General features: G+C 47.1%; 1 protein-coding gene across 12 annotated transcripts in view; it reads right to left on the bottom strand.

Moving 5' to 3' along the window:
- The window catches only part of SLC39A11 (solute carrier family 39 member 11), a 429,582-nt gene that overhangs the window by 282,299 nt on the left and 120,582 nt on the right, over positions 1-26,701 (bottom strand). For all 12 annotated transcript variants that reach the window (XM_079905469.1, XM_079905476.1, XM_079905467.1 and 9 more), the window contains one exon: positions 22,801-22,959. In XM_079905469.1, coding sequence (XP_079761595.1) covers positions 22,801-22,956 — 156 coding nt within the window. In that variant the 5' untranslated portion in view covers positions 22,957-22,959. The remainder of the gene's footprint in view (positions 1-22,800; positions 22,960-26,701) is intronic.

The following is a 26,701-nucleotide window of genomic DNA, read 5'->3' as shown; positions in this document are numbered from 1 at the left end:
GGTTCTTGTCCTGGACCCTAGAGGAGCAAAGCCTAGTTTACATTACATTTGAGCCACAGCATGGATGGTTTTTAAAGTGTCCATAAACCAGAAAAGAGATACACATAAAAGATGGTAACTGGTTTCTATTTTTTTTCTTTGTTTGTTAGCTGAGTAGATCTAAAACAAACGAAAAAATTCCCAGGCTTGCGTTTTAAATAGCCAAGTGTTCCTTTTGCAAGTATAGCTATCTTTCATTTTATGAAATCAAAAGTTTTGTTTTTTAAAGTTAACTATAAATAGTTGATTTCTTTTAGGAGGAAGGTTCTATTTTACCGCTGTTTACCACTTTTTAAAACAGAGGTGCCGAGCTTTTGCACAGCAAAGGAAACCATCTACAAAACAAAAAGACAACCTACTGAAAATATTTACAAATGGTATGACTGATAAGGGATTAACAGCCAACATATAAACAGCTCATACAACTCAACATCAAAAACAAACAAACAAACAACCCTATTTTAAAAATGGGCAGAAGAACTGAATAGACATTTTTCCAAAGAGGAAATGCAGATGGGCAACAGGCACATGAAAAGATGCTCAACATCGTTAATTATCAGGGAAATACAAATCAAAACCACAATGAGATATCACCTCACACCTGTAAGAATGGTTTGTCAGACAGAACACAAACAGAAATGTTGGTGAGAATGCGGAGAAAAGGGAGCCCTCGTGCACTGCTGGTGGGAAGGTAAGTTGCTGCAGCCGCTATGGAGAACAGTGTGGAGGTTTCTCAGAAAAACTAAAAATAGAACTACCATATGACGCAGCAATTCCACTCCTGGGTATATATCTAACACTAATCTGAAAAGATGCATGCCCCCCAATGTTCACAGCAGCATTATTTACAATTGTGAAGATATGGAAGCAACCTAAGTGTCCATCAACAGATGAAAGGATAAAGATGTGGTATATATAAATATATATACAATGGCATACTACTCAGCCATAATAAAAGAATGAAATTTTGCCATGTGCAGCAACATGGACGGACCTGAAGGGCATTATGCTAAGTGAAGTAAGTCAGAGAAAGACAAATACTGTATGATATCACTTATATGTGGAATCTAAAAAATACAACAAACTAGTGAATATAACAAAAAAGAAACAGATTCACAGATATAGAGAACAAGCTAGTGGTTACCAGTTGGGAGAGGGAAGAGGGGAGGGGCAGTATAGGGGTAGGGGATCAACAGGTACAAGCTATTATGTATAAAAGAAGCTACAAGGATATATTGTACAACACGGGGAATACAGCCAATATTTTATAAGTGGAATATAACCTTTAAATACTGTGAATCACTACATTGTACATCTGTATTTCATATAATATTGTACAGTAACTATACTTCAATTAAAAAAACAGAGGTGCCAAATATGAAAAGAAATTTCTCCCCCAGTAAATTAAATTGAAAAGCCTGGATAGGAAAAGAGTCAACAAGAAAGTCAAATAACCCTATTAAAATATGGGCAAAGGACTTGAATAGACATTTCTCCAAAGATGCTACACAAATGGCCAACTTACAAAAAGATGCTCAACATCACTAATCATAAGAGAAATTAAAAACCACAATGATATATCATCTCACGCCAATGAGGATGGCTACTATCAAAGAAGGAAGGAAGGAAGGAGGGAGGGAGGGAGGAGGGAGGGAGGGAACATCACGAAAGAAAAGGAGAGAAGGGAAGGGAAGGGAAGAGAAAACAACAGAAGAGAACAAGTTTTGTTGAGAATGTGGAGAATTCGGAACGCTTGTGCCCTGTTGGTGAGATTGTAAAACGGTGCAGCTGCTATGGTAAACAATATGGGGTTTCCTCAAAAAATTAAAAACAGAAACTACCGTACGATCCAGCAAGCCCACTCTTGGGTTTCCAAAGAATTGAAAGCAGAATCTCGGTGAGACGTTTACAAACTCATGTTCATAGCAGCACTACTCACAATAGCCAAGAGGTGGAAGCAATCCACTCATCAACAGATGGATGGGTAACTAAACGTGCCACACACACACAGACACACGCACACACACACACACACACAGACACACACACACATACACACACACGCACACGCACACACACGCACACACAGTGGGATATTATTCAGCCTTAAAAAGGAAGGAAATTCGGACACATGCTACAACATGGATGAACCTTGAGGACATACTAGGTGAAATGAGCCTCTCATAGGGACTTCCCTGGTGGCGCAGTGCTTAAGAACCTGCCTGCCAGGGCTTCCCTGGTGGTACAGTGGCTGAGAGTCCGCCTGCCGATGCAGGGGACACAGGTTCGTGCCCCGGTCTGGGAAGATCCCACATGCCGCGGAGCGGCTGGGCCCGTGAGCCATGGCAGCTGAGCCTGCGTGTCCGGAGCCTGTGCTCCGCAATGGGAGAGGCCACAACAGTGCGAGGCCCGCGTACCGCAAAAAATATATATATATATAATCTGCCTGCCAATGCAGGGGACATGGGTTCGAGCCCTGGTCCGGGAAGATCCCACATGCTGCGGAGCAACTAAGCCCGTGCACCACAACTACTGAGCCGGTACTCTGGAGCCCACGAGCCACAACTACTGAGCCCACGCACCTAGAGCCCGTGTTCTGCAACGTGAGAGGCCAACACAATGAGAAGCCAGTGCACCGCACTGAAGAGTAGCCCCCTCTCAGCACAACTAGAGAAAGCCCGCACACAGCAATGAAGACCCAACGCAGACAAAAATAAACAAATAAACGAGTTTATTGAAAAAAAAAAAAAAAAGCCTGTCGTAAGAGGACAAATACTATATGATTCCACTGATATGAGGTATCTACAGTAGTCAAGTTCATAGAAACAGAAAGTAGGATGATGGTTACCAGGGAACCACTACGGGGGTGGGAGGAAATGGGCGACTGGTGCTCGATGGGTATAGAGCTTCCGATCTGCAAGATGAGCAGGTTCTGGAGGTCTGTTTCACAACAACGTGCACATACCTGAGGCTACTGGATTGTACACTAGAAACAGTTAAGTGGTAAATTTTATGTTGTGTGTTGTTTACCACAACACACAAAAAGAAAAACGAAACAATACTCGTCAGCAATATGTGCTGCGTGTTCCCCCGACCTTCTTTCTTCGTGGTCATAGGTGTGTAGTGGTATTTCCCTGTTGTCCTAATTTGAAATTCCCTAATGACAGTAGATATTGAGCACTGTTCCACACACTTATTTGCCATCTGTTCACCATCTTGGCCAACTTGTCTGTTCACATCTTTTACCTATTCGTAAATTGGATTTGTTTATTTCTTTATGGTTTGGTTTTAAGGTTTATTTGTATATTTTAGATATAAGTCCAATATCAAACATTTGTTTTACCAGTATTTCCTTCCAGTCTCTTGGCGTATCTTTTCATTCTCTTAACAATGTCTTTCACAGAGCAGAAGATTTAAGTTTAATGAAGTCCAACATCAATTGGAAAAAAAAAAGAAAAAACACCAACAACAAAAGGAAACAGTCAGCCATCCTCCTTAAATGCTAGAGGCTGGAGTTCCACAGCACAGCCAGATCCTGGCTGCATCTTAAACTGTTTTCTTTACTCTGGTATCTCCTTTCCTCTAATCGCTTATTACTTTTATTTGCAATGAAATGATTTTCCCATGATAACAATCAATAATGAGCAGTGGTCCAAGTGTCTCTTAAATTGCTTGGAGCAACTATCATGCCTTAAAACATGATTAACAGCAAGGTTATAAATATTCCATTCATGTCATTCTGTTTACACCACCCCAAGATAGGTCTTAAGGATAGAGATTACCTTTAAACAATGCAGTCTGGTGTCTTTGTTTTTATCTTTTAATAGAATTTTAATAGAATTCTAAAAGAGCATCTTCCGTTCTAAGAAATTAGCATTGTGGTTGGGAAGTATGTTAACTTATACTGACAATCTGTCATGCACCCTCATCTCCTATAGTTTACCAAGCCAGGCTCTGAGTGAAGACAGCTTTTCTTATTCTACTGTTTCAAGATGTAGACTTTTGCATTCATGAAGAGAAAAATAAGTTCCCGCCTTGAAAATTAAACACAGTCCACTGCAGCAGAGTATCCATCAGTATTTGAGTCCCGGGCTATTGTTCTTCCAAAGATGGTCTTCGCGTATGGATATCACAAAACTCAGTTATTTGGGGTCATTACTGTTACCTAGGATAAAATGAATGTTCTTGTAAGAGGCTCTCCAGTCATCAATTTTCTCTTCTGGCGAGAAGGCATCCTAAATTACAGAGCATAAAAATGGATAACGCTGCACATACTATCGGACTATTTGCGGATGATGCTGTAAACGGCTTATCTATCTCATTACATGAAAGGCATAACATCACAAACATTCCATGTCAGGAGCAGGCATTAGGCTGAGAACTTAATTAACAAAATAAGAATTGGTGATGTGGACTGCCCTTGTGTCCTGCCTGGTTTTCAAGTTAGAACGTTGGAATTCAAACCAGTGCAGTACCTTGATGATCACGAAGAATCAATTCTTACCTCCAGTTACAGACCCAAAGACTGTCACATTTTGACAACTTGATTCTCAGTAGTTATCAAAATTAGCAATGTAACAACAGTCGCTATGAAATGACCAGGAAGAAAAAAAAAACAGGTGCGGTTCAAGTATAATGGTGTAAATACGTTCAAGGTAGGCATTTCCTTTAAATTTTAGGATTTTATAATAATTATCTCCCTCCCCCAACATACAGACACACACACACACACCCCAAAATCTTACAGATTTTTTAATAGCCTATATACAAAAATTTAAGAGTACTTTAATTCTATGACTGTCCAAGGCTAGGGACCATTACTAAAAAATGTGGAAGATGTTTTGGTAACCATCACATGAAAACACAGACTCCACTGATCCACTGTCAAACACAATTTTCTTCCTTCATTTTGATGTCAATTTTATCTATAGTTTTTAAGACTCCTCCTTAAGGAACTATTCCAGAGATGAACAGGCAATAACAAGATCAAAATCCATGCACCTCCCACCTACAGTTAATAAAGCTTAGCCTTTTACGATCGTTGATTCAGATTTTTTTAAATAAAATGTTGCAGAAAGAATTGAAGTTCCTCTCTCCTCCTACCACTTAGAGATACTAAATAACTGGAAAAGCTCATGGGTACCCTTCTTAGCCATGTTTTTACATTTTTCATAGACAAGCTTATACATATATATTTTTTCGCGGTATGCGGGCCTCTCACTGCTGTGGCCTCTCCCGTTGCGGAGCACAGGCTCCGGACGCGCAGGCTCAGCAGCCATGGCTCACGGGTCCAGCCGCTCCGCGGCATGTGGGATCTTCCCGGACCGGGGCACGAACCCGCGTCCCCTGCATCGGCAGGCGGACTTTCAACCACTGTGCCACCAGGGAAGCCCCCTATAATTTTATATATAAAATATTTGTATATAAAATAGGTAATTTACTTGAAACAGTTTCCAAATTTAAATAGTATTTTACTACGTGCAGCATTCTGCAACTTGCGTCTGGTTTCTGCTAAACGTTGCACGTTTATCCATGCTGATTTATAGATCTAGCTCACGTATTTTAACTGCTGTTTAGCACACCGTTTATGAATTTATCACAATTTAATTAGCCACTCATCTGATGACTGGTATTTTATTTCCAATTTTTCACCATTACAAGAAGTGCTGCAATGGAACATTCCTACACCTGGCTCCTTGTGTGCATTTGCAAGAATGTTTAGAGAGCACATCCCTGAAATTGGAATTGCTTGGTCACAGGATACATGCATCTTCAGTTTTACTAGATATTTCCAAATTACTCACCCAGATGGCTGAATTAATTTGCACTCCCACCAACCGTGCACGCAGTTCCCATTTGCCCAAATCTTGTTAAATAGTATTATCAGCTTTTTTTTCATTTTTTGTCAGATATAATGGGTGAGAATTTAAACTGTATCTCCCCAATTACTAGGGATGTTGAACATCTTTTCACCTATCTGTTGGGCCTTTAGGGTTTCCTCCTCTGAAATTCCTAATCAGATAATTTGTTCATTTTTTATTGAGTATGGTTTGCCCTTTTCTCATTGATTTGTGGGAGCTCTTTATGTATTCTAGACACCAATACTTTGGGTCAGTTATATGCATTGCAAACATCTCACAGACTTTGGCGTGGCTTTAACTTGATGGTGTCTTGTGTCAGAGAGAAGCTTTTTGTTTGTTTGTTAATGTCAGCAAATTCTAAAATGCTTCTGCTCTATCGTTAGCTGGCTACTCATTACAATCACCTGACAGGCTTTTGAAACTACTGAGGCCTGAAACTAAGCAGTAGTGACAGAAGCAGATCAGTGAGGGCCTGGGATTAGATTGGGGGTGGGGGGCTAACTGCAAAGGGGTACAAGGGAATTTCGGGGTGCTGAAATCGGCAGTTTGGTTGTGGTGAAGACCACACGAGCGTATGCACGAGCAAACCACACAACATACGGAGCCAACAGCCATCCCTACCAATACCTACGTTCTCCTCTTCTTTCTGGACGCAGAGGTACATTTTATGTGATCCAGCCCGCCCACCTCTCTTGAATTCATCTCTCACCACTGTCACGCTCTCTGCCACAGGCTGAGTGATGGGTCCCAGTTTTTATCCCTCCCCGCGTCCTTGCCATGGCCTTACTGTGTGCATCGCATATTTCCCCACCCCTTGACTTTGGGCTTGGTCATGTGACTTGCCTTCCACGCAAGCAGACGGGCATGTGACTAAGAACTGACCAGGAGAAACGGAGCAGGTGAAGTGAGCACCACACCAGGCCTGACCCATAACCACTGAACGCCTCCGCTCCGTAAACAGCTCCTCTGCTTGCTGTGTTCACTTTTGGAGGAAAGGTACCCAATCCACTAGGTGTCCCCAGCCAAAAATAAGGATCAATCTAGATTCTTGCCTTCCTTTACTCCCACGTCCAACTGATTACAAAATCCAACTATTTCCTCTAAACATTGTTTTTAGGTCTACCCATTTCTTTCTAAAGTGCTACCCTAATTCCTAACCTCTTCCTTTCTCACCTGGCTTACTGTCATAGCCTGAGTCTAGACCAACATCCTCCACTCTGCCCTCCATTACCCCAGAGCCCTCCTTCTAAAACCCACATCTGAAGAAGTCATGCCCTTGCCCCCAAACCTTCATTCTCACCATTGCCTACAGAAGAAAAGCCAAACTTTTTGTAGACTACGATATGCCAACCCCGCCTACCTGTCCTGGCCCCGTCTCTCTCTACCACCAGGCTCTGTCTCTCTGCGGCAGGTGCACTCACGGGCGCCAGTTCTTTACTTCTCTTTGCATCCATCTCGTCTGGTCCTATCACGGGCGGTTTATATGTGGCTACTTTATTAGCTTCCTAGGGCTGCCATAACAAATAACCACCAACTGGGGGGCTTAAAACAACAGAAAGTTATTCTCTCACAGTTCTGGAGCCCAGAAGTCTGAAAGCAAGGTGTCAGCAGGGCCGTGCTCCTACTGACACCTGTAGAGGAAAGCAGCCTTCCTTACTTCTTCCAGTTTCTGGTGGTTCTGGCAATCCTTGGCATTCCTTGGCTTGTGGTGGCAGGACTCCAATCCCTGCCCCCTCTTCATGTGGCCTTCTTCTGTCTGTTTCCCCTACGTCTCTTCTCCCCCTTCTTATAAAGACACTAGTCATACGGGCTTTAGGGCCTACCTAGTCCCGTATGACCTCTTCTTAACTCATGACACCTGCAAAGACCCTGTTTCCAAGTAAAGTCACATTCTGAGGTTCCAGGAAACAAATGGATTTGGGGTGATCGCTCTTCATCCCAGAACAACCACCCTCAACCTTGGATCCTGCCATGTGCCTTGCTTAGTCAATAATACATGGATGGAAGTATTCGGGTGTCAGTTCTGGGCCTCAGCCCGAACAGGCCTTGTTTGCTTCTGCTCTTCCTTTCGTGGCTCTGCCCTCGCTAGAAGAAAAATGTGTCCTGGCCCGAGGCAGATGACAAGAAGACACTTGGAGCAGATTCACCACGCCCATCTGCAGTCCTGCAGCTTAGAGCAGTCAAGATTGGCTGACCTCCAGCTGAGCCACAGAGGCATGAGTGAGCCCAGCTGACATCGGCAGAGTTGTCCCAGCCAGTTGACAGGCAGCTGGGAAATCAATCCTTACTGACTGTGGTGTGTCACTGAGATCTTAGGGTTGTTTGTTAGGCAGCAATGGCTAACGAATACACATGCTTTGTACCACCGCAACAATGAACTAGTCAACCTGCTGTAGTGCATCTTTGGATATATTGTTCCCTTTGTCTGAAATGTATACCCCACCACCTCCTGTCGAGGCCATCTACCTGACAAATTCCAACTTAACCTTTAAGTCTAAACGCAAGCACCAACTTCAGGAAGCCTTCCCCGGTAGACTGAGTCACGATTTATCAGGGCTCTCATCTTATACTCTTCCACTATAGCAATTACTGCTCTGCCATTGCCTGTTTATCTAATTATAGGGCTTTTGATCCCTGGGACTGGCAAAATGACCGGTACCGAAGTTTGGCACTACATGAATCAAAGAAAAATAGACCTGGTGGGGACAGGGCAGTAGCGGGTAAGGAGGAAAAGGGAAGAAGAGTCTCAGCCTAGGACAGAAGACCGCAAAGGTCTACGAAAGTGTGCAGGTCCAGATGCCCATCGCAGTGTGATTCTGACACATGCAGCTGCTTCGGGGGTACTCCTCGTGGTAATAAAAACTCATCCAGTCACCAAGCCACAGAACAGAACGGGAAAGGGAAGCAAAAGTCTGGGGGTGGGGGGCGGTCCCTGCTGAAACATCTCAGTGAAGATGCAAGAAAAGCCAGACCACGTAGGATGCCAGAGAGATGGAATGGAGCTGATGCTATCTTCTGTGACGATAACCACAGAGAAGTGATTAAAAGAGAAAAGCAGCCAGCACACACACAGACACTTACAAATGTTTCATCATGCCTGAATCCACAACTTGTGCAAATAAGAAACATAACCAAAAAGTCATCCCCAGCGGCTTCCACATTTCTTGGTATAACTCATATTTATTAAAGGCCTACTGTAAGCTGCCCAGGCTATGTGTTAGGTACTCTATAGGCATTCATTTTATTTAATCCTCATGGCCACCCTCTCAGGTAGGACTATATCCATTTTACAGATAAGGATACCAGGGCTCAGAGAGGTTAAGTAACTGCCCCAAGACACACAGCCCTGTGAATCCAGGGCAACTTGATCCAATGTCCATGCGTGTTCCAGTACGACACATTGCCTCTAAAGAAGCTTTAACGCAACCGAGAAATGTGGACTTGGGTGGGGAACATGGGGGTGCTAGAAAGAATGATGGTACACTCTAATGATACGTCGCTACATAATGCCATTATGGAATGCCGTTAAACAGTATATCGTCAGGTAACGTATCATTGCATTCTAGTGTATCATCATATAACATAAATCACCCAGCACTAGCCCCAAGTGTAATGCCAACCTAGAACTCCATCAGCACGTGAGCCCAGCACAAGCTCGCACTTCCCCGGGCTCGTTACCTGCCAGTCCTGCCCTAAATCGTTCCTGCCATTGAACCGGAGGAACCTTGGGCATCACCAAGGAGCCAGTCTGCTGGGACTCCTCCAACTGCCACCCACTGTACCATATGGAAACTCGATACGCGAGCCCTTCTAGCAAAACGGGGACGGGTGAGCAGAGTCGGGATCAGGGTGTCAGACAAAGCAGGCGGTTATTTTTACGACAGCTGTCAGGAGAATAAGAGGAGGAGAAAGGCAGGGATAACAGTGCAAATGCCCCCAAAGGAGGCTGTGGAGCCCCTGGGATTGAGGAAGCGAGGAACACAGCCTCACCCAGACTTCACACATCAGCATTCCAGGGAACAGGTATCCGAGGCTGCCCACACGCTTTCCTTCGTGATGGAATTTAGGGGAGAGCGGAAGCAGTGGCAGGCATCCCTTTAATTCTGTCCTCTTCTGCTTCCCGAGAGAGAGAGTCCAGATGGGATAACTGATCGATAAGGAAACTGTGAAATCAAATTCATATTTTATGGCAAGGCAAGAAAAATTTAAACATAAAAAAATTTCCCCTGCCCTTTGGCCTCGTCTCTCCCCACCACTGTGCATCCACCAAACCGCCCCCATCCGCAGAAATACCTGCTCAACCACGAAGGGCAACATTCTCCTAGTGTTAACAAGACAGCTCCTTAAAAGATAGCATTCTTTCTTAATCTCGTAAGAGGTCACAGGACCCACCGCAATGACACTCAGATCTGGATTGTGTAAACTGTCAATGATACGTCACTTAATGGTTTTGATGAACCTCGGGGCAGAACAGGAACAAAGATGCAGATGTAGAGAATGGACTTGAGGACATGGGGAGAGGGAAGGGTAAGCTGGGACGAAGTGAGAGAGTGGCACTGACATATACACACTACCAAATGTAAAACAGATAGTGGGAAGCAGCTGCATCGCACAGGGAGATCAGCTCGGTGCTTTGTGACCCCTAGAGGGGTGGGATAGGGAGGGTGGGAGGGAGACGCAAGAGGGAGGGGATATGGGGATATATGTATACATATAGCTGATTCACTTTGTTATACAGCAGAAACTAACACAACACTGTAGTAAAACAATTATACTCCAATAAAGATGTTAAAAAAAATTTTTTAATAGTAATACGTCATTTAATGTACAGCCCTCTGTCTCAAAACACTTAATGTAACTGTGCCTTGACTTCTAAGGGGTGGAACAATTCTCAGAGCTTTGTGAGATGCCGTTCCCAGGTTATAATCCTCATTTAGGCTCAAATAACATTTCCCATTTCTATCTTAGATGGACTGATTAATTTCTCAACAACAAAACACATAAACAAACAGGAAGTATCCCACCAAAATGCCTCTGGCATCTAAAACAAGGGTACAGAGGCCCCCGGGACAGCATTCCACGACTAACACTGATGCTACCCAAATGTCTCAGTGGTTCGGGGTATCGGTCAGGATGGGCTGTGTTTGGTTGCAATAACAAACTACCCTACTCTTCTACACGCAGGGGCTCTGCTCATTCCAGCCACCCAGGGACCCAGGGACAGAGGCTCCTCCTCAACACACGCATCTGCCATCACCACCTGGGCACCCCTGGGCTTTGCTACTTAGTGAGACGGGTCCTTATGCATCTAGATCATTCGTATCACACAAGTGAGCCTCAGTTTCCTCATCTGTAAAATAAAGTTAACAATAGCACTGACCCCACAGGATTATGCATGTAATGTGCCTGCCCACGGTGTATGCTCCACGACTGTGAGTTATTCTTCTGACATTTCCCACACAGAGAAAAACAACAGGAAAAGATACAGAAAGCAAATGTTCCAAGACACGAATTATAGTTGCTCCCATGCAGTGGGATTAAAAGTAGGTTTTTCTTATGTCTTCGAACTTTTCTATTCTCTAGGCTTTTTTTTTTTTTTTTACAATTAACACACATAATTTTAACCATCAAGAAAAAAGGGCCAGGTATAAATGCATGTAACATGACACCACTAAAGCCAAGTTTAAAAAGTAACTGGCCTTCAAGGACCTTGCGAATCAAGAGTCTACAAACTACAGCCCGTGGCCCAAATGCAGCCAGTGCCCTGTTTTTGTACGGCCTATGAGCTACAGATGTTTTTCACATTTTTAAAGGGTTGTAAGGAAGGAAAAGGAAACGAAACGAGAAAGGCAACAGAAACCATAAGAGGTCTGCAAAGCCCAGAATACATACTTTCTGGTCCTTTTCCGAAAAAGTTTTTTGACCCTGTTTTAGCTCGTCTGACCACCTGATTCTTCACAAAGCCAACCTTCTCCCCTCTACTTTACTTAGAATTGTTTGTTTTTAAAAAATGCCACATGCACATACACACATACGTAAATACACGCAATACATACAATTCTCCTTTTCATTCAACGATCCCACACTTAGGAAGTGTTTATTGTGTTGGGAGGTGTTAGAGGGGCCACGGCATCTAGCCTGGTGCAGGCACTGATGTAGGTTGGAGGATGCAGTGAGGAATGAAGTCCCAGGATCGAACACACACTCACTCCTTCCTCACGTCAGAACAAATCACGTTCTGAGCCCCCTTCTCCATGCCAGGCTCCGCGGCAGGTGCTGGGGATTCCGGGCAAACAAGACTGACCAAGCCACTGCCTCCAAGGAGCTGCCGGCCCACCAGGGAAGCAGCTGCCAGGCAGCGGCTCGGCGGGGAGAGCTACAGAGATGCAGGGGCACCTCGCCCAGATCGGAGCTCCGGGAAAGCTTCTGGAGGAAGGGATGCCTTTGTCCTAACCTGAAGGGGAACCAGGAGGAGTTGGCCAGGTGACGGCTGAAGGAGGAAAGTGGTTCCCGGCAGAGGGAGACCGCGAGGAAAGGCTCAGGATGACGAAGGGCACGTGTGTCCTGAGAGCCCGCTGCAGCAGCTGGTGGCTGACTCAAGTGGCGGAGAACCGGCCTGAGCTGAAGCTAAGGAGGTAAGGAGGCGCCTGGAGGAGAGCCCAGAAGAAAGTCCGTGTTAAATAAAAAAGAAAAAAGACAAAAAGGCTTGGACCCATTGGGGAGATCGCAAAGGATTTGGGATGGCGAGTGAATGGTCAGAAATGTTTTTTTTTTTTTAATTTATTTTGGTTGCACCAGGCAGGCTCCTTAGTTGTGCCATGTGAACTCTTAGTTGTGGCACGCATGTGGGATCTAGTTCCCTGACCAGGGACTGAACCCGCGTCCCCTGCATTGGAAGGTGAATTCTTAACCATGCACCACCAGGGAAGTCCCAGAAATGTACTTCTAATAAGATTACTCTGGCTGTTTCCATTGTAACCTTGCTGAGAAACGGCACTTAAAACGGAAGCTAGCCTGAAGCTACAGCCAAACAGAACTGCCCTGCCCCCGACCAGCTCCCTCCAGACCTCCCCTCCCTCTGGCCCTGTTAACTGCCCAACTGTCCTCCAGGCCACTCCTTATTCAGAGCTGAGCTTCAGAGAGCTTTGCATCTGTTACTCCAGCAAACTGTGGGTCATCTGAGCTGCCAGCCAGGCTGCCCACCTGGACTGACCTGACCTAACCACTGGTGAAGTGGAGATCGTGATACATACCCCCAAAGGATGGAGAATTAGGGTGTTCCAACAACTCCTGTGCCCCACATTCACAGCAGCACTGTTCACAACAGCCAAAAGGTGGAAACAACACAAATGCCCATGAACGGAGGAATGGAAAAGCAGACGACGGCACATCCATACAATGGGACAGTGTTCGGACGTAAAAAGGAATGAAGTTCTGACCCAGGTTACAACGTGGATGAACCTTGAAAACATTACGCTGAGTCAGAGAAACCAGACACGAAAGGTCACACGCTGTATGACCGCATTTATATGAAATAGCCAAAGTGGGTAAATCCATGGAAACAGAAAGCAGGTTAGTGGTTGCCAGGGGTTGGGGACGAGGGAGGGAGGGAGGGGGAGCGGCTGCCTAATGGGGTGGGGGCTTCCTTTTGGGGGAGTGGAAATGCTTCGGAACTAGACAGCAATGCTGGTTACACAAAACTGTAAGGTGCCAAATGGCACTGAATTGTTCACTTAAAAATGGTTAATTTTAGGAGTTCCCTGGTGGCCTAGTGGTTAGGATTCCGGGCTTTCCCTGCCGTGGCCCAGGGTTCAATCCCTGGTCAGGGAACATCCCGCAAGTCGTGAGGTGCAACCAAAAATAAATAAATAAAAATAAAAAATAAAATGGTTAATTTTATGTTATGTGAATTTCACGTCAATTAAAAAACTAATTCTTTGTATAGTTGGTTTACACGATTGTGTTAGTTTCGGGTACACGGCAAAGTCATTCAGTTATACATACACATACATATGTTTTTTCACATTCTTTTCCATTATGGTTTATTACCAGATACTGAATATAGTTAGTTCCCTGTGCTATACAGGACGTCCTTGTTTACCTAATCGAAATAGAGTAGTTTGTATCTGCTAATCCCAAACTCCTAATTTATCCCTCCCCCACCCGCTTTCCCCTTTGGTAACAAGTTCATTTTCTATGTCTGTGAGTCTGTCTTTGTTTCATAAATAAGTTCATTGTGTCATAAACAGATACATTTTTAAGGAGACCATGAGACATAGAGGACTGTGGATGCCCCACAGCCCAAGGGTTCTGTCTGTGCCCCTCACATACTACAGCTTTCCAGACTCCTCCAGCACACCTTCCTGGACTGTTCTGTGATTCCCTCACTTTGGTGAGCGCCAAAAGTCCCCTAGGGACCTACTTTAAAATGCAGATGCCTCGGCTGCCTCCCAAGAGCGTAGAAGTCATTGAGTCTGGGGTGGGCCCAGGCACCTGCATTTTTGAAGCCCCCACCCCCCCCCCGCCCCAGGGGATTCTGGTGCACTCTGAAGTTTGCAACCCACAGAACCAGGTCAGTTCCCCCCTTTCGTCTTGAGACTGTACCTTCATCACCTGCAGGAAGCCCTTCTCTCCCTCTTTACTGAGTCCTTTGCAATAAATCGTGAGACTGGCTGCCAAGGGAAAGAGAAAGGTACTTGAATTGCAGTAAACCATCCAAAAACCATCACTTGAATCAAAGCAAGTTGTAAGTGGCCTTCAATTCCTGGTCACCAACCTCGGCTGAACATCAGAGCCTCTGGGGGGATGTTTTCATGTCGATACCTAGGGTCCACCTGGGACACAATGACTCAGAGCCTCCAGAGGGAGGCCCAGGCATCAATATTTTTCTAAAGCACCGAAGGCAACTTCCCAGCTCCTTCCCACCCCATCCCCACCCTCATTCCTTCTAACACACTTCCTGGTGGAATTGCTAGGAAAATGTTGACTCTAAACAGCAGTGTAAGTCTTTAGAGTCTCAGGCAAACGTAATTAGCAAAGCAAATAAAGCGTGAACAAGAATGTAACAGACTCAAATCAGATTAAGTTCTTCTCTTCAACTCTCTGTGCCTCGTGTCTATAGTGCCTCAAAGGTGGCCACTTGCCAAGGAGCGTGCATCTGCCTCCAGAAAATAACTCATGGCTGTAAAGCGCTTTCAACTTTGAGGCTCTAAGGAGTTTTCATAACAACGATCTCACCTGATCTTCCCAACATCTCCATTCACTCATTCATCAGATACCTCCCGGAGACCTACGATGCCCAGGTATTGTCGGGGTCACAGGGGAGACCAGAGCAGACCTGTCCCTGCCTTCAGGACACAAGTGACCAGGTCCACCGGTGATGACGGCACAGGGAAGAGACAGGGCAAGATGGGGGAGGTGCCAAGTGGAACCAAGACCTGGGGTTGCCAGGGAAGCTTTCTGCTGAAGGAACACACAAAGTGCGCCCTGCAGGGTAACTAGGAGAGAGTCTGCGAACGCTAGAGGGACAGTGTTCTGAGCTGGGCACCATGCCAGCGTGTTGGTAATGGTCTACTGGCTTTTGCATTACGTTCAGAACTCCCCCGTCTCGCTCAGGTCGAGGCAAGGTGAGTCCTCCTATTGCTAACCCAGGCATCTGCAAAAGGGAGGCTCTGAAGGGGATTGGCTGGGATTCTGGAGAACGTGTGCTTCTGAGACACGGGGCTGAAGACCCCTTGCCCTCCTCCCAGTCCTAGGCCACAGGACAAAAGGAACCGCAGGCGTGGAGCTCACAGACCATCTTCAGAGGGCGTTTCCGTTTCCTACCGTCCTTGACATGCCTTCTGTCATTTATCCCTGGGGCTCGTTATGGGGACATCGAGCTAAAGCTAAACAACGTTTTAGCTTTTCCAGGGGCTTTAATCCAACTCCTTCCTCTCAAAGAACTGGCCAATCCGACATCTACATCCCCAAACTTCACCCCTTCTTTTCTTCTTTGATACCAGAACTCTAACTCCTCTGGGGTTATGATTCCCCAGCCTTGAGGTGAGCCGTCTACACTATCACCAGCACCACCACAATCTGAGAGAAGACGGACAGGACAGGCGTGGCCAGGACCTGCTCTATCGGGCACTGATGCGCTAGCCACCTAGAGAGGGGGGTACACCTGTGAGCCGACAGCCGCGCCCCACCCCGCCTCGGGAGGAAGGAATTATGACGAAACACACACCCAATTCCTTTAGCCAGCCAGCCTCATCAATCATCTTTGCCTCCGTCATCTTTGCCAACCAGCCACTGGCTCAATAAATTTCCATGGTGGCCTCTAGATATTTCTTATAATCTTGCCACCTGGCTCAACACAGGGCAAGAGAATACAAGTATTCAGTCACCACTTTACAGTCTAAACTATGAAAAGGTGCTCTAAGCATGGAGAAGGAAGTCCAAGTCTTAGAAGGTCCCAACCATGCCTATTTGCATTCCAGAATCCCCACCACTCTATTAAAATAACAAGGGTCATTCAGTGCTTGGGGAGGTCCCTTCAGCAAGCCAGCCTGTGCTGAAATGGCCGCTTCGTGTGCACTGTGTGTGCATGCCAGACCCAGTGAAGGTACCTGGGGAATACACAGCACCCACAGAGGTCGGTTTCCAAGCTCTGACTGGGCCCTCTCAGATGCTCTGTGCCATCGGTTGCAAAGCCACAGATATTTTTCCCGTAGCCTCAACTAGCCAGGACTGGGTACGCAGCTAACACACCCAGGCACACACAAGGGTAGAACAGCAGCCCCCCACCCCCGCCCGCCTTAGAAATCAAAGGGAGCAAGTGGAGAGGAGGGGAGTTTGTGATACGCGTTCCCAGCAGGTACATGCGCAGAGCAAGGCGTCCACAGGACGGTTAACCCACGGCTTTCTCTGAGAATCAGCAAGGACGCCACACTGGGAGCCTGCCTCAACCCCCTTCTGAGCCCCTCTGCATGCCAACGGGACCAAAACCGACACCCGAGCACCTTCCTAAAAGCCACAGGAGGCAGCAGGATGTAGCGGAAGGCAAAAGAAGCAACCTCGGCCACGGCTTCCACGTGCACCTTGGAAATGGGTGCTTGGGGTCCAGGGGGACCTGAACGCCAGCTCTCTACAAACACCTCATTGTGAAGGGCCTGCGGCATCAGTGGGCCAAGAGCCCCCCAGTACGATAAAATAAACTGGCTTTCACAAAAGATTCAAAACGCTCCTTTGTTGGCGACTCATCTGAACGACAAGGTTTTGGCAACGCTCCCCAGCCCAGGACTCACCAGCCACGGCTTCCAATGCCAGCAAGCTCGCGGCTTTGCTCCATTAGAAACTGAAGTATTCATTAGCGTCGTGTATTCATTAGCGAGCTCTGCCCACTCAGCGTGCCCGTTCAAGTGCCAGCCTGCTCTTGGTCAGAACACCCAGTGCCCGAACTGAGGGCCTCCATACATCCACAGGGTGAGCTATCTCTCAATCTTAGTACCATAAATATCAAAAGAAACGGAGAGGATGCTGTTATGTGCTGAATTGCTCCCCGCAACCCCGCCAACTCAAATGCTGAAGCCCTAACCCCCAGGACCTCAGAATGTGGCTGGATTTGCAGGTGGGGTCTCCAAAGAGGTGATGAAGTTAAAAGGAGGCCCTTAGGCTGGGCCCTAATCCAATCTGACTGCTGCCCTTATGAGGAGTGGGAATCTGGACACACAGAGTGACACCAGGGATGCCCACAGAGAGGAAAGACCACGTGAGGACATGGTTACAGGGAGGCACCCGACAACACCTTGATCTTGGACTTCTAGCTTCCAGAACTGTGAGGAAATACAGTTCTGTTGTTTCAGCCACCCAGTCTGTGGTGGTTTGTGATGGCAGACCTAGAAAATGAGGGCAGATGGGTATACAGTTAAGCAAAAGGGCTGTCTGCAAAACCTCATCCCTCTTCCACCTGGCTTCCCAGACAATGGGGCCGCCCAATCCACCCCCGCGCCCAGCCTCCTCTGATGACACGGTCACGTCCCCACGCTGGAGGAACCCGGTGATTCAGCTGCACGGAGACTCTCTCCAGGCCAGCTGAAATGTCAACCGTCCATCAACCCCATGATGCACCTTAGAGCATCAAACAGAAGTGCAGATCTCAAACCACAGCAAAGCAAAAGAAAGGAGATGTTAAAACGGAGGCAGGGAGCCGGTGTTCACTGTGAAGCTGGCTGGGCTTATCTGATAATATCAGAATTATGCTGTGGACTCTACAGGTGGGTGCCACTGCGATTTCTCCTTCTGTAAGCGATTCTTGCCATCCCCCCAACCCCCAATCTCCTCTGTTAGGTATTCGTTCGTAAAGTAGTAGAATCAGAATCACAACGCTAAAGATGGAAAGGATCTATGAAGAGGAGGAAAACATGCATCACCCCTGAGGGGGAAAATAATCACCTGGTACTTCCAAACAGTTGTCATACCTGGTCCCTCAGAGCGACTCCAGTGGCCAGAAATTGACACCAGCAACGGTTAGGCGCATATTAAAGGCATGCGCACATCCTTCTCGTTTAAGTTTTTAGCGGAGGCATCTTCTTTGCCATCACAGCGAAAACCAAGAGAAACTGAACAGGATTGGGACACAGATACAAGAAGGAGGGCACTGAGGAGAAGGTCGCACCCCTAGCGCTTGCTGCCCCTGAGCACGTTTGGGCGGGGCCGTCAGCTGCGATGCCCCACCCGAGGGTCTCGGGCAGACTCAGCCACCACTACCTTCCCTCCCCCTGCAGTCCTTGGGCAGTCTCTTTGGATGTCAAATCCCAAGAGAGGGAGGGAGGGGGCGGGGAACACACATCTCCCAGAGAGAAGGTTGCCAAGATGCAAAGCAAAGCTGGAAAAGCAAGTGTCAACAACACAGCCAAGACGTTACCACTTGTTTTTCAGGAGACACACAACAAAATGACATTTTCCAGAGAGACATATATTCATAAGCAAAAGCACAGAGCAATCTAACTCCTCAGTGACAGGGAAATGGTCCGGTGAACTACACTAAGATGGCAGGATGCGGTATATGTACTAAAATGACTGTAGATAAAAATCGTTTCGAATTTTAAAAATAACACATAAGAGAACGCACAGACGGTTCCAACTGTGTGAAATGTATGCATGCACGTACATAAGCAAAGAGAAGGGAAGTCTAAATAAATGAGTCAGGATTCACGGAGCTATAGAGTTGACTTAAAGCATACTTGAACAGCACAAGCATAGGGGACAGTGTTTATATTTCGATATTTATAGGACACAACATAATTCGTTTTCTTAAAGAAAAGAAAGAGAAAAGAGAAAAATCTAGAAGGATACCCACAAAACTGATGACAATGGTTGACCGGTTTTGGGAAGAGTACGGACACAGGGGAGCCTCTTACCCCGGTCAGACTGCGTTAACAAATTACCATCGACTGGGTGGCTTATACACAGCAGAAATTTATTTCTGGCAATTCTGAAGGCTGAGAAGTCCAAGGTCAAAGTGCCAGCAGATTCAGTGTCTGGAGAGAGCCCACGTCCCGGTTCACAAACAGTGCGTACGTGTCCCGATGTGGCAGAATGGGAAGGGGGCTCTGAAGGCTCCTTTATCAGGGCACTAATCCCATTCGTGAGGGCTCCACCCTCATGACCTGGTCACCTTCAAAAGGCCCCACCTCCAAATACCACTGCATTGGAATTTTGAGAGGACGCAGTCTACAGCAAGAAAGGAGTGTCACACGTTAAAGTTTGTTTAATTTTTATAATGAGATTTTTGTGCTGTGTTGATGTAATACTAATATGACTAAAAAGACAGACACAGGGCCATGGCGACACACATCCACCCTCTTCCTCCTCTCCCCTCTACCCACCAGTAGAAAATCACAGCTCTAAACTAAAGGTGAAGTCTTCCCACCCACTGCCATCCTTAACTTTATATAGAAGCAAACTGCAAAGGTCATAAAAATGTCAGTATCTCCAAACAGCTGTTCAAGGTCCATTCCCCTTCTCCCTAGAACCATCCACGGGGAGTGCTGGGCTCAGGCTGGCCCGAGCCGCATTCGCCATCAGCGTCCTCCTGTCAGGCCTCTTCCCGGCCCTGGCGGACTGCACCTTCCTCGCCTACCCCGCCTCTCTCGCCCTCTCATTAAGATATCATTTGGCAAAGCCTCTGTAAAACCCTGTCAGCTCATTTCCCATTAACAGTTACCGCGTGAGCCTTTTCTACTCCATCCCCAGATAAATACATGAAAATAAATACCCTTTCAGGGAGCGATTTGATGCATCCGAAGTTAACACAGCTACAGTGGGCTCAACCTGACAGGCTGTTATGAGTAAAGCCCTTTTCATGAGCAATATGGCGCTCCGGCTCCAAAAGGGGCACGAATACATCGGAAAGGCTGAATGACGGAAATGGAGTTGGAGAACAGGGCCAGTTGTTAACCATTTCCTTCCCACCCACCCAGAGTCTTGCCACCCTGAACGTGTAAGTATAACCAGGGTGGACATCTCCGACGTGGGCAGGCGGTGGCACCTGTGCTTGGACGGTCACGAGTCAATGTCAGAATCGCTCAAACCACACGTCTGTGCTGAGCAGACTCCTGCACTGGCTCACTTCTGCAGGTAAAATAAGGCAGAGACTGACTCACTTCCTCTCACCCCGTCAAACTCCACGCACGGTCCTCCCAGAGGACAGGAAGGAGGCCATGGGGTTTTCTGCAGGCAGGTCCTCCTTTCCCCTGGGGCCTGCTCTGCAGGACGAGCCCCTCCACCACCGGTGCAGCCAAAGCCTTTGCTCTCACCACTTCGTCCTCTCCCTGGGCCACGTGCGGAGCGGTGGGGCTCTGTCATAAGGTGGAGTGAACAGGAAACTGAAAAGATCTCAGTCTGAATTGACCCACAGAACTCCTGGTTCCTGAACTCCAGTCGTAGCAAGCATTCTGAAAGCAAATTCCAGCCCCCGCTTTCTCCCCGACAGGACTGCGTGCCCCTTGGCTGCTCAGTCAGCCACACGGACTCAAGATCAAAACCCATTAACTTCACCCACCGCTCCCCAGCCAGGCCTAATTCTCTGTGCATTCTACCCAAGACTTTCGCCTGGGATCTCCTCTATATTCAAAGCATATAGTAGAACAAACAGGAAGCAAAAGGTTAAAAAAAAAAAAAAAAAGGACTGCTGCACAGAACAAACTGGCCGAATGACTATTTACACTGCCCAGAGAAGGCTGCTACCTTCGGGCAGCTGGTCAAATACACCTGGCCCCACTCCCTGGCCCCAGTATCAGGGAACGGTGACCCTTCATGATTGCAAAGAGCCCTCTGCAAGACACTGCCTTAGAAGCCCAGGTGGGCCCAGGTGGGAAGGGCAGAATGAGACCAGCAGGGGCTGTGCACAGCAGCTGAGCCAGCCCCCTGTCTGCTGTTCAGGAGTTAAGGCCCCTGGCTGCCAGATCTTCCTGCCAGGGCAAGTAGAATACACCCCAGCAGCAAGTTTACAGATAACCAGGGCGGACTTGAGGACAGAATGTGGCAGTCCATACTGAGGACCTCTCAAAGCTATTAGCAAGCAGATGTTCCTTGACAACAAGGAAGCAAAGGGCCCAGGGGGCAGAAACTGACACGGTCGTTCACGCTCTCGATCAACAAGAATGACACACCTCTGAGACAACATCAGCTGTCCAACCAACCATCACATCCAGCTGTTTGGGCCAGAGGCTGGCCATTCTGGAACATGAGTAATCAGTTTCTCACGAGTGTCTGGGCCACGTTCCAATGGAGAAGAAGGCAGGTGGGCCGGGGAAAGGATGTGAGCCTACCTCCTGGGGTACATGCCCAGACGACTCCAGTGAGCCCGACCTGACCCTGCCCACAGCGACCCAGCAGAGAAACTCAGCTCCTCGACACGGTCCCCCCTGTGCCTCCCCCGACCCTGGGTGAACAGAGGATTCAAGCACCAGCTCAGGTCTCTCAGGGGCCTTGTGCCCACCTCGGGGACTTGCTGGGACACTGCATCTGCTAAGGTGACTTGTGCCCGCACTGGGTCCTACTGACGTCCACCCTTCAGCTGACTCGGTTTTAGCCGATGGCGCTGGGTCATGATCTCGTGGCCTGGCCTCAGCTCTCTCTGCTCAGTGACCACAGCCAGACTTCAGGCTGTCGTTCATTTTGTGCTTCTCTGTAAGCAAGTACATGCTCATCCCCCAAACCCAACCCACCAGCGCTATTTAGGGCAAAAAAAATAGAAAAGCTAAATCGCCGGCACACCCCAATTCTGGCGCCTTTTTCGATTTTTTTAGTTTTCACTCGGCAGCCCCTAAAGGGAGTTATTCTCAAGTCGTAAGAAGGAAAAGTGGGGAGAAGGGACACATAACCGGTTCATGGCAGAAGTGAGCGCCGCCCAAGGCCCTACTGCCTGGTCTCCCCACCTCGCCCTCCTATGAATAAGCCCTTGTGGATACGATGCTTTGTCGACGGTCTTATGTTGCAGATGGGTGTGTTGTCATCTCCCTGGTGACATCATAAGCTCTCTAAGAGTCAGGACCACCGTCACGGGCACTCCCTTCCCCCAGTGTCTAGGTCCACTCATATAGACAGTGCTGTACCACACGACGTCAGCTGTACTCTATATTTATAATGAGATCTGATATTTAAAATCTGAATGTATCAAAATGTAACTAAGGAGATGATGAGTCAGACTACCAAGAGCTTATTTTCTTTTAGGCATTAAGTCACAATTCCGTTCCTCCAGGTAAAAGACATAAATGGTGTGAAACATCTATTTCGATATCGCTGGCTACTTCACATAGACACGAGTTGGCATGTCAGGTTTGAACAGGAGTAAATCTATGGCACAGAGCTAGGCACATCCTGACACAAGAGCCCAAAGCAGAGTGGTACTCACCCGGTGAGGCATGAAGAGGTCAGCCAGGTAGACAAACGCAGCTCCGAGGGTAAAGCCGACAGCCACAGGGAAAAAGGCCAAGGCACCAAAGCCACCAGAGGACGTAGCCATCTCCACCGCTGGGGCCAGGAGCGACCAATAGGAAGCGGCCAGCATGACCTGCAAAACCACGATAAGCAGCAAACCATTAAACCATCCCCTGAAGGCCTTCCAAGTGGGGACTTCTCTCGCTCTCTATGGCCCAAACGGAACCCCACAGTGTCACCTGGGTTAGGCCTTTAATCCTTGGTGGTAGGTACTATCCCAAAGCACAAAGCCACCATGAGAATTCTAATGTTGTTAAGAACTCAACTTGGGGTAGGATGGAGTTGACCTTGGGAAGAGGGAGTCTAGTTTGCTGTCATCTAGCCTCTAATTCAGTGGTTCTCAACCATTGCCGGAGACATCTGGCAATGTCTGGAGACATTTTTGGTTGTCACAAGTAGGGCTGGAGGTGAGGGGGAGGTTACTAGTAGCATCTAATGAGCAGAGGCCAGAGAAGCTGGTAAATGTCTCACAACGCACATCATAGCCGCTGACAGCAAAGAATTATCTGGTCCCAAAGGTGAGCGGCACTGTTGAGAAATTCTGTGCTAACTGAATACTACCAGGACCAGACTGCTCACTACTTCGTGAGCTCCACTGCCTTGGACGTGAGACAGCTCTAATTCCTACAAAGTTCTTCCTTAAGCAGAGCTGAAATCTGTCTCCCTTCGGTTTTTACCTCTTCGCACATCTGAGAGCACACATCTGCTCTCCAGAGCACTAAAGGAAGGTGTCTGTCCCCTGTGATATGTGACAGCCCTTGAAATATCTGAAGACAACCAGTGAGACTACGTCAACTCTGTCTCATCAATTTTCTCATCTCTAAAAAGGAAAGGGAACTTATATTTACTGATCACCTACTATTTCCAGGGACCAAAGCTTCACATCTGATATCTTATTTTATCCATCCCAACAGCTTTGGGAGGAAGAAGTTGTTTTCTATTGCTATTTGTAGATAAAGAAATTGAATCTCAAAGTAATAAGATCATTTGCTCAAGGTCACAGAGCCAGGAAGTGGCAGATCCAGGGAACTGAGCAAAGTGGGACCATCATCACCTCAATGAGGGGGAAAAACAAAAGGGAAAAGGGAGAACTGAAGCTGGACTCAAACCTCGGGGAGGTCAATTTGATCAAAGGTTCTCCGACATTTAGTGAATTCAACACTCATCCACAGTTGTTTACTCTTACAGACACCATGACATCTTGGCTAGAGCACACCCACTACCCATTGTAACCATATGACAGTCAGCACTAACGTATAAAATGCTGAATGGGTTTCTAAAATTAACTACGCCTTGCCTTTAAAATAAATCTGCATCATCCGTCTCCGAAATAACAGAGTGATGCAACCAGGTATTGCGAATGCAATGCTAAAAAACAAAGCTGTGCAAAAAGAAATGATTTCTCTTCTTTGACGCATCATCTACACACAGTCACCGGTTTGGCACTGGACTCTCCCAGCAAAAGTCTTAGCGCCACCTGTAGAAAATTGCACCTGCCTCAGAGACTCCCAGAAACAATGAAAACGGCTCATCAGTTCAGTTCCATGGGACCACCAAAGGAAGCCTGTGGGAGCCTTCTCTATGCCAGGGGCTGACCCATCCCTTTACTGGACTTTGTCTCACTTGTTTTAGAATTCAACAACAGTCTGTAATTGCCATTCACGGTAAGCTCCCACCACGGATGACCAGCACAGAGGCACAGGCATGTCCAGCAACCTCTACCCCTGCATGTTTCAGGGCCTCCCATTTAGACCATATCACCAGTAAGGCCACTCACCTCACCTTCCAGTCCCTCACCACATCCCATCCTTGTCAATGTCACTTGGGGTACTTCCCCAGCCTTGGATCCCCATCGCCTTCTCAACACCAAGTCCAAGCTCTTCTGTCAAAGCTCCTTTCCATCCCTATGCATCACTGGGTACCAATCCTTTTTCTGTCCCCTGCACGTGAGCAATATACAATATTCTCATGGACAAGATGCAAGGTGAGGTAGAAGGGATGTGCCGCTCAAGGGAGGGTTTGCCAGAATCTGGGATGCTTGAAATGGAAAGGCATCCCAGACGATTCAGGTGGGTCCCCTCCTTGAGAATCAGTGATCCTTTATCCTTCCAGTCAAATCCAGAACCCAACTGAATTTCTTTCATTTCTTTTCCTCACCAGGCTCCCTGTCTCCCACATAAACTGGAACATGACCAAGGATCGATCTTGAAATGAGATTGGGTTGCCTGGGCACTTCCCTGGCAGTCCAGTGGTTACGACTCCACGCTTTGACTGCCGAGGGCGCAGGTTCGATCCCTGGTCACGGAACTAAGATCCCGCAAGCTACATGGCACGGCCAAAAAAGAAAAAGAGAGAGAGAGAGAAAAGAGGTTGGGCTGCCTGTCTGAAATGACAATAGGGCCCCCCAAAAAGTTTATTTAAAGGGCATATGTGGGGACTTCCCTGTTGGCACAGTGGCTGAGAATCGCCTGCCAATGCAGGGGACACGGGTTCGGGCCCTGGTCTGGGAAGATCCCACATGCAGCGGAACAACTAAGCCCGTGCGCCACAAGTACTGAGCTTGTGCTCTAGAGCCCGTGCTCCACCACAAGAGAAGCCACCGCAATTAGAAACCCACGCACCGCAACAAAGGGCAGCCCCCACTCGCCGCAACCAGAGAAAGCCCTCACGCAGCAATGAAGACCCAACGCAGCCAAAAATAAATAAATAAAATCAATTTATTAAAATTAATAAATTAATTAAATAAAGGGCATATGTGGCAGACAAAATAATGACTTTTTCCCCAAAGAGGACCACATCGTAATCCCTAAAACCTGTGGATACGTCACCTTACATGGCAAGAGGGACTCTGCAGCTGTGGCTAAGGATTTTGAGATGAGATGATCCTGGATCTGGGTGGGGCCAGTGTCATCACAAGGAATCTTATGAGAAAGGGAGATGGGTCAGCATCAGAGAGAAGATGCGATGATAAAAGCAGAGGTCGCAGTCAGAAAGGAGAAGCTGGAAGATGCTTTGCCGCTGGCTTGAAGACGGAGGAAAGGTTATGAACCAAAGAAGGGTGGTGAGCTCTAGAAGCCGAAGAAGGCAAAGAAACAGAGTCTTCCCAAGAGCCTCCAGCAGGGACACAGCCCTGTGGCCAGCTTGATTTTATCCCAGTTAAAACCAGTTTGGACTTCTAATCTCCAGTACTGTCAGATGATACATTTGAGTCGTTTTAAGCCACTACACCTGTGGTACTTCGTTACAGCAGCAACACAGCACATAAAGGCATACGTTACTTTTTTTTTTTTTTTTAGAGCAGTTTTAGGTTCACAGCAAAACTGAGCAGGAAATACAGGGAATACCCATATGCTCCCTGTACCACATATGCACAACCTCTTCACTACTGACATCCTACACCAGTGGTACGTTTGTTACAATCAATGAACTTACACTGACACCTCATTATCATCCAAAGCCCACAGTTTACATTAGAGATCACTCTTAGTGTTGTACATTCTATGAGTTTGTACAAATACATAATGACATGTATCTACTATTCTGGTATCACAACTAGTAGTTTCACTGCCCTAAAAATCCTCTGTGTTCCAACCTTTTCATCTCTTTCTGCTCCCCTGCAACCCCTGGCAACCACTAATCTTTTTAGGGTCTCCATAGTTTTGCCTTTTCCAAAATGCCTTATAGTTGAAATTATACAGTATTGCAGCCTTTTCAGACTGGCTTCTTCCACTTAGTCATATACATTTAAGATTCTTCCAAGTCTTTTTGTGGCTTTACTGCTCTTTTTAGGTCTGAATAATAGTCTGGATGGACCA

The sequence above is a fragment of the Stenella coeruleoalba genome, assembly GCF_951394435.1.
Source record: "Stenella coeruleoalba genome assembly, chromosome: 19".
NCBI classification, from domain to species: Eukaryota; Metazoa; Chordata; class Mammalia; order Artiodactyla; family Delphinidae; genus Stenella; species Stenella coeruleoalba.
This window is presented reverse-complemented; position numbering and strand designations above follow the sequence as displayed.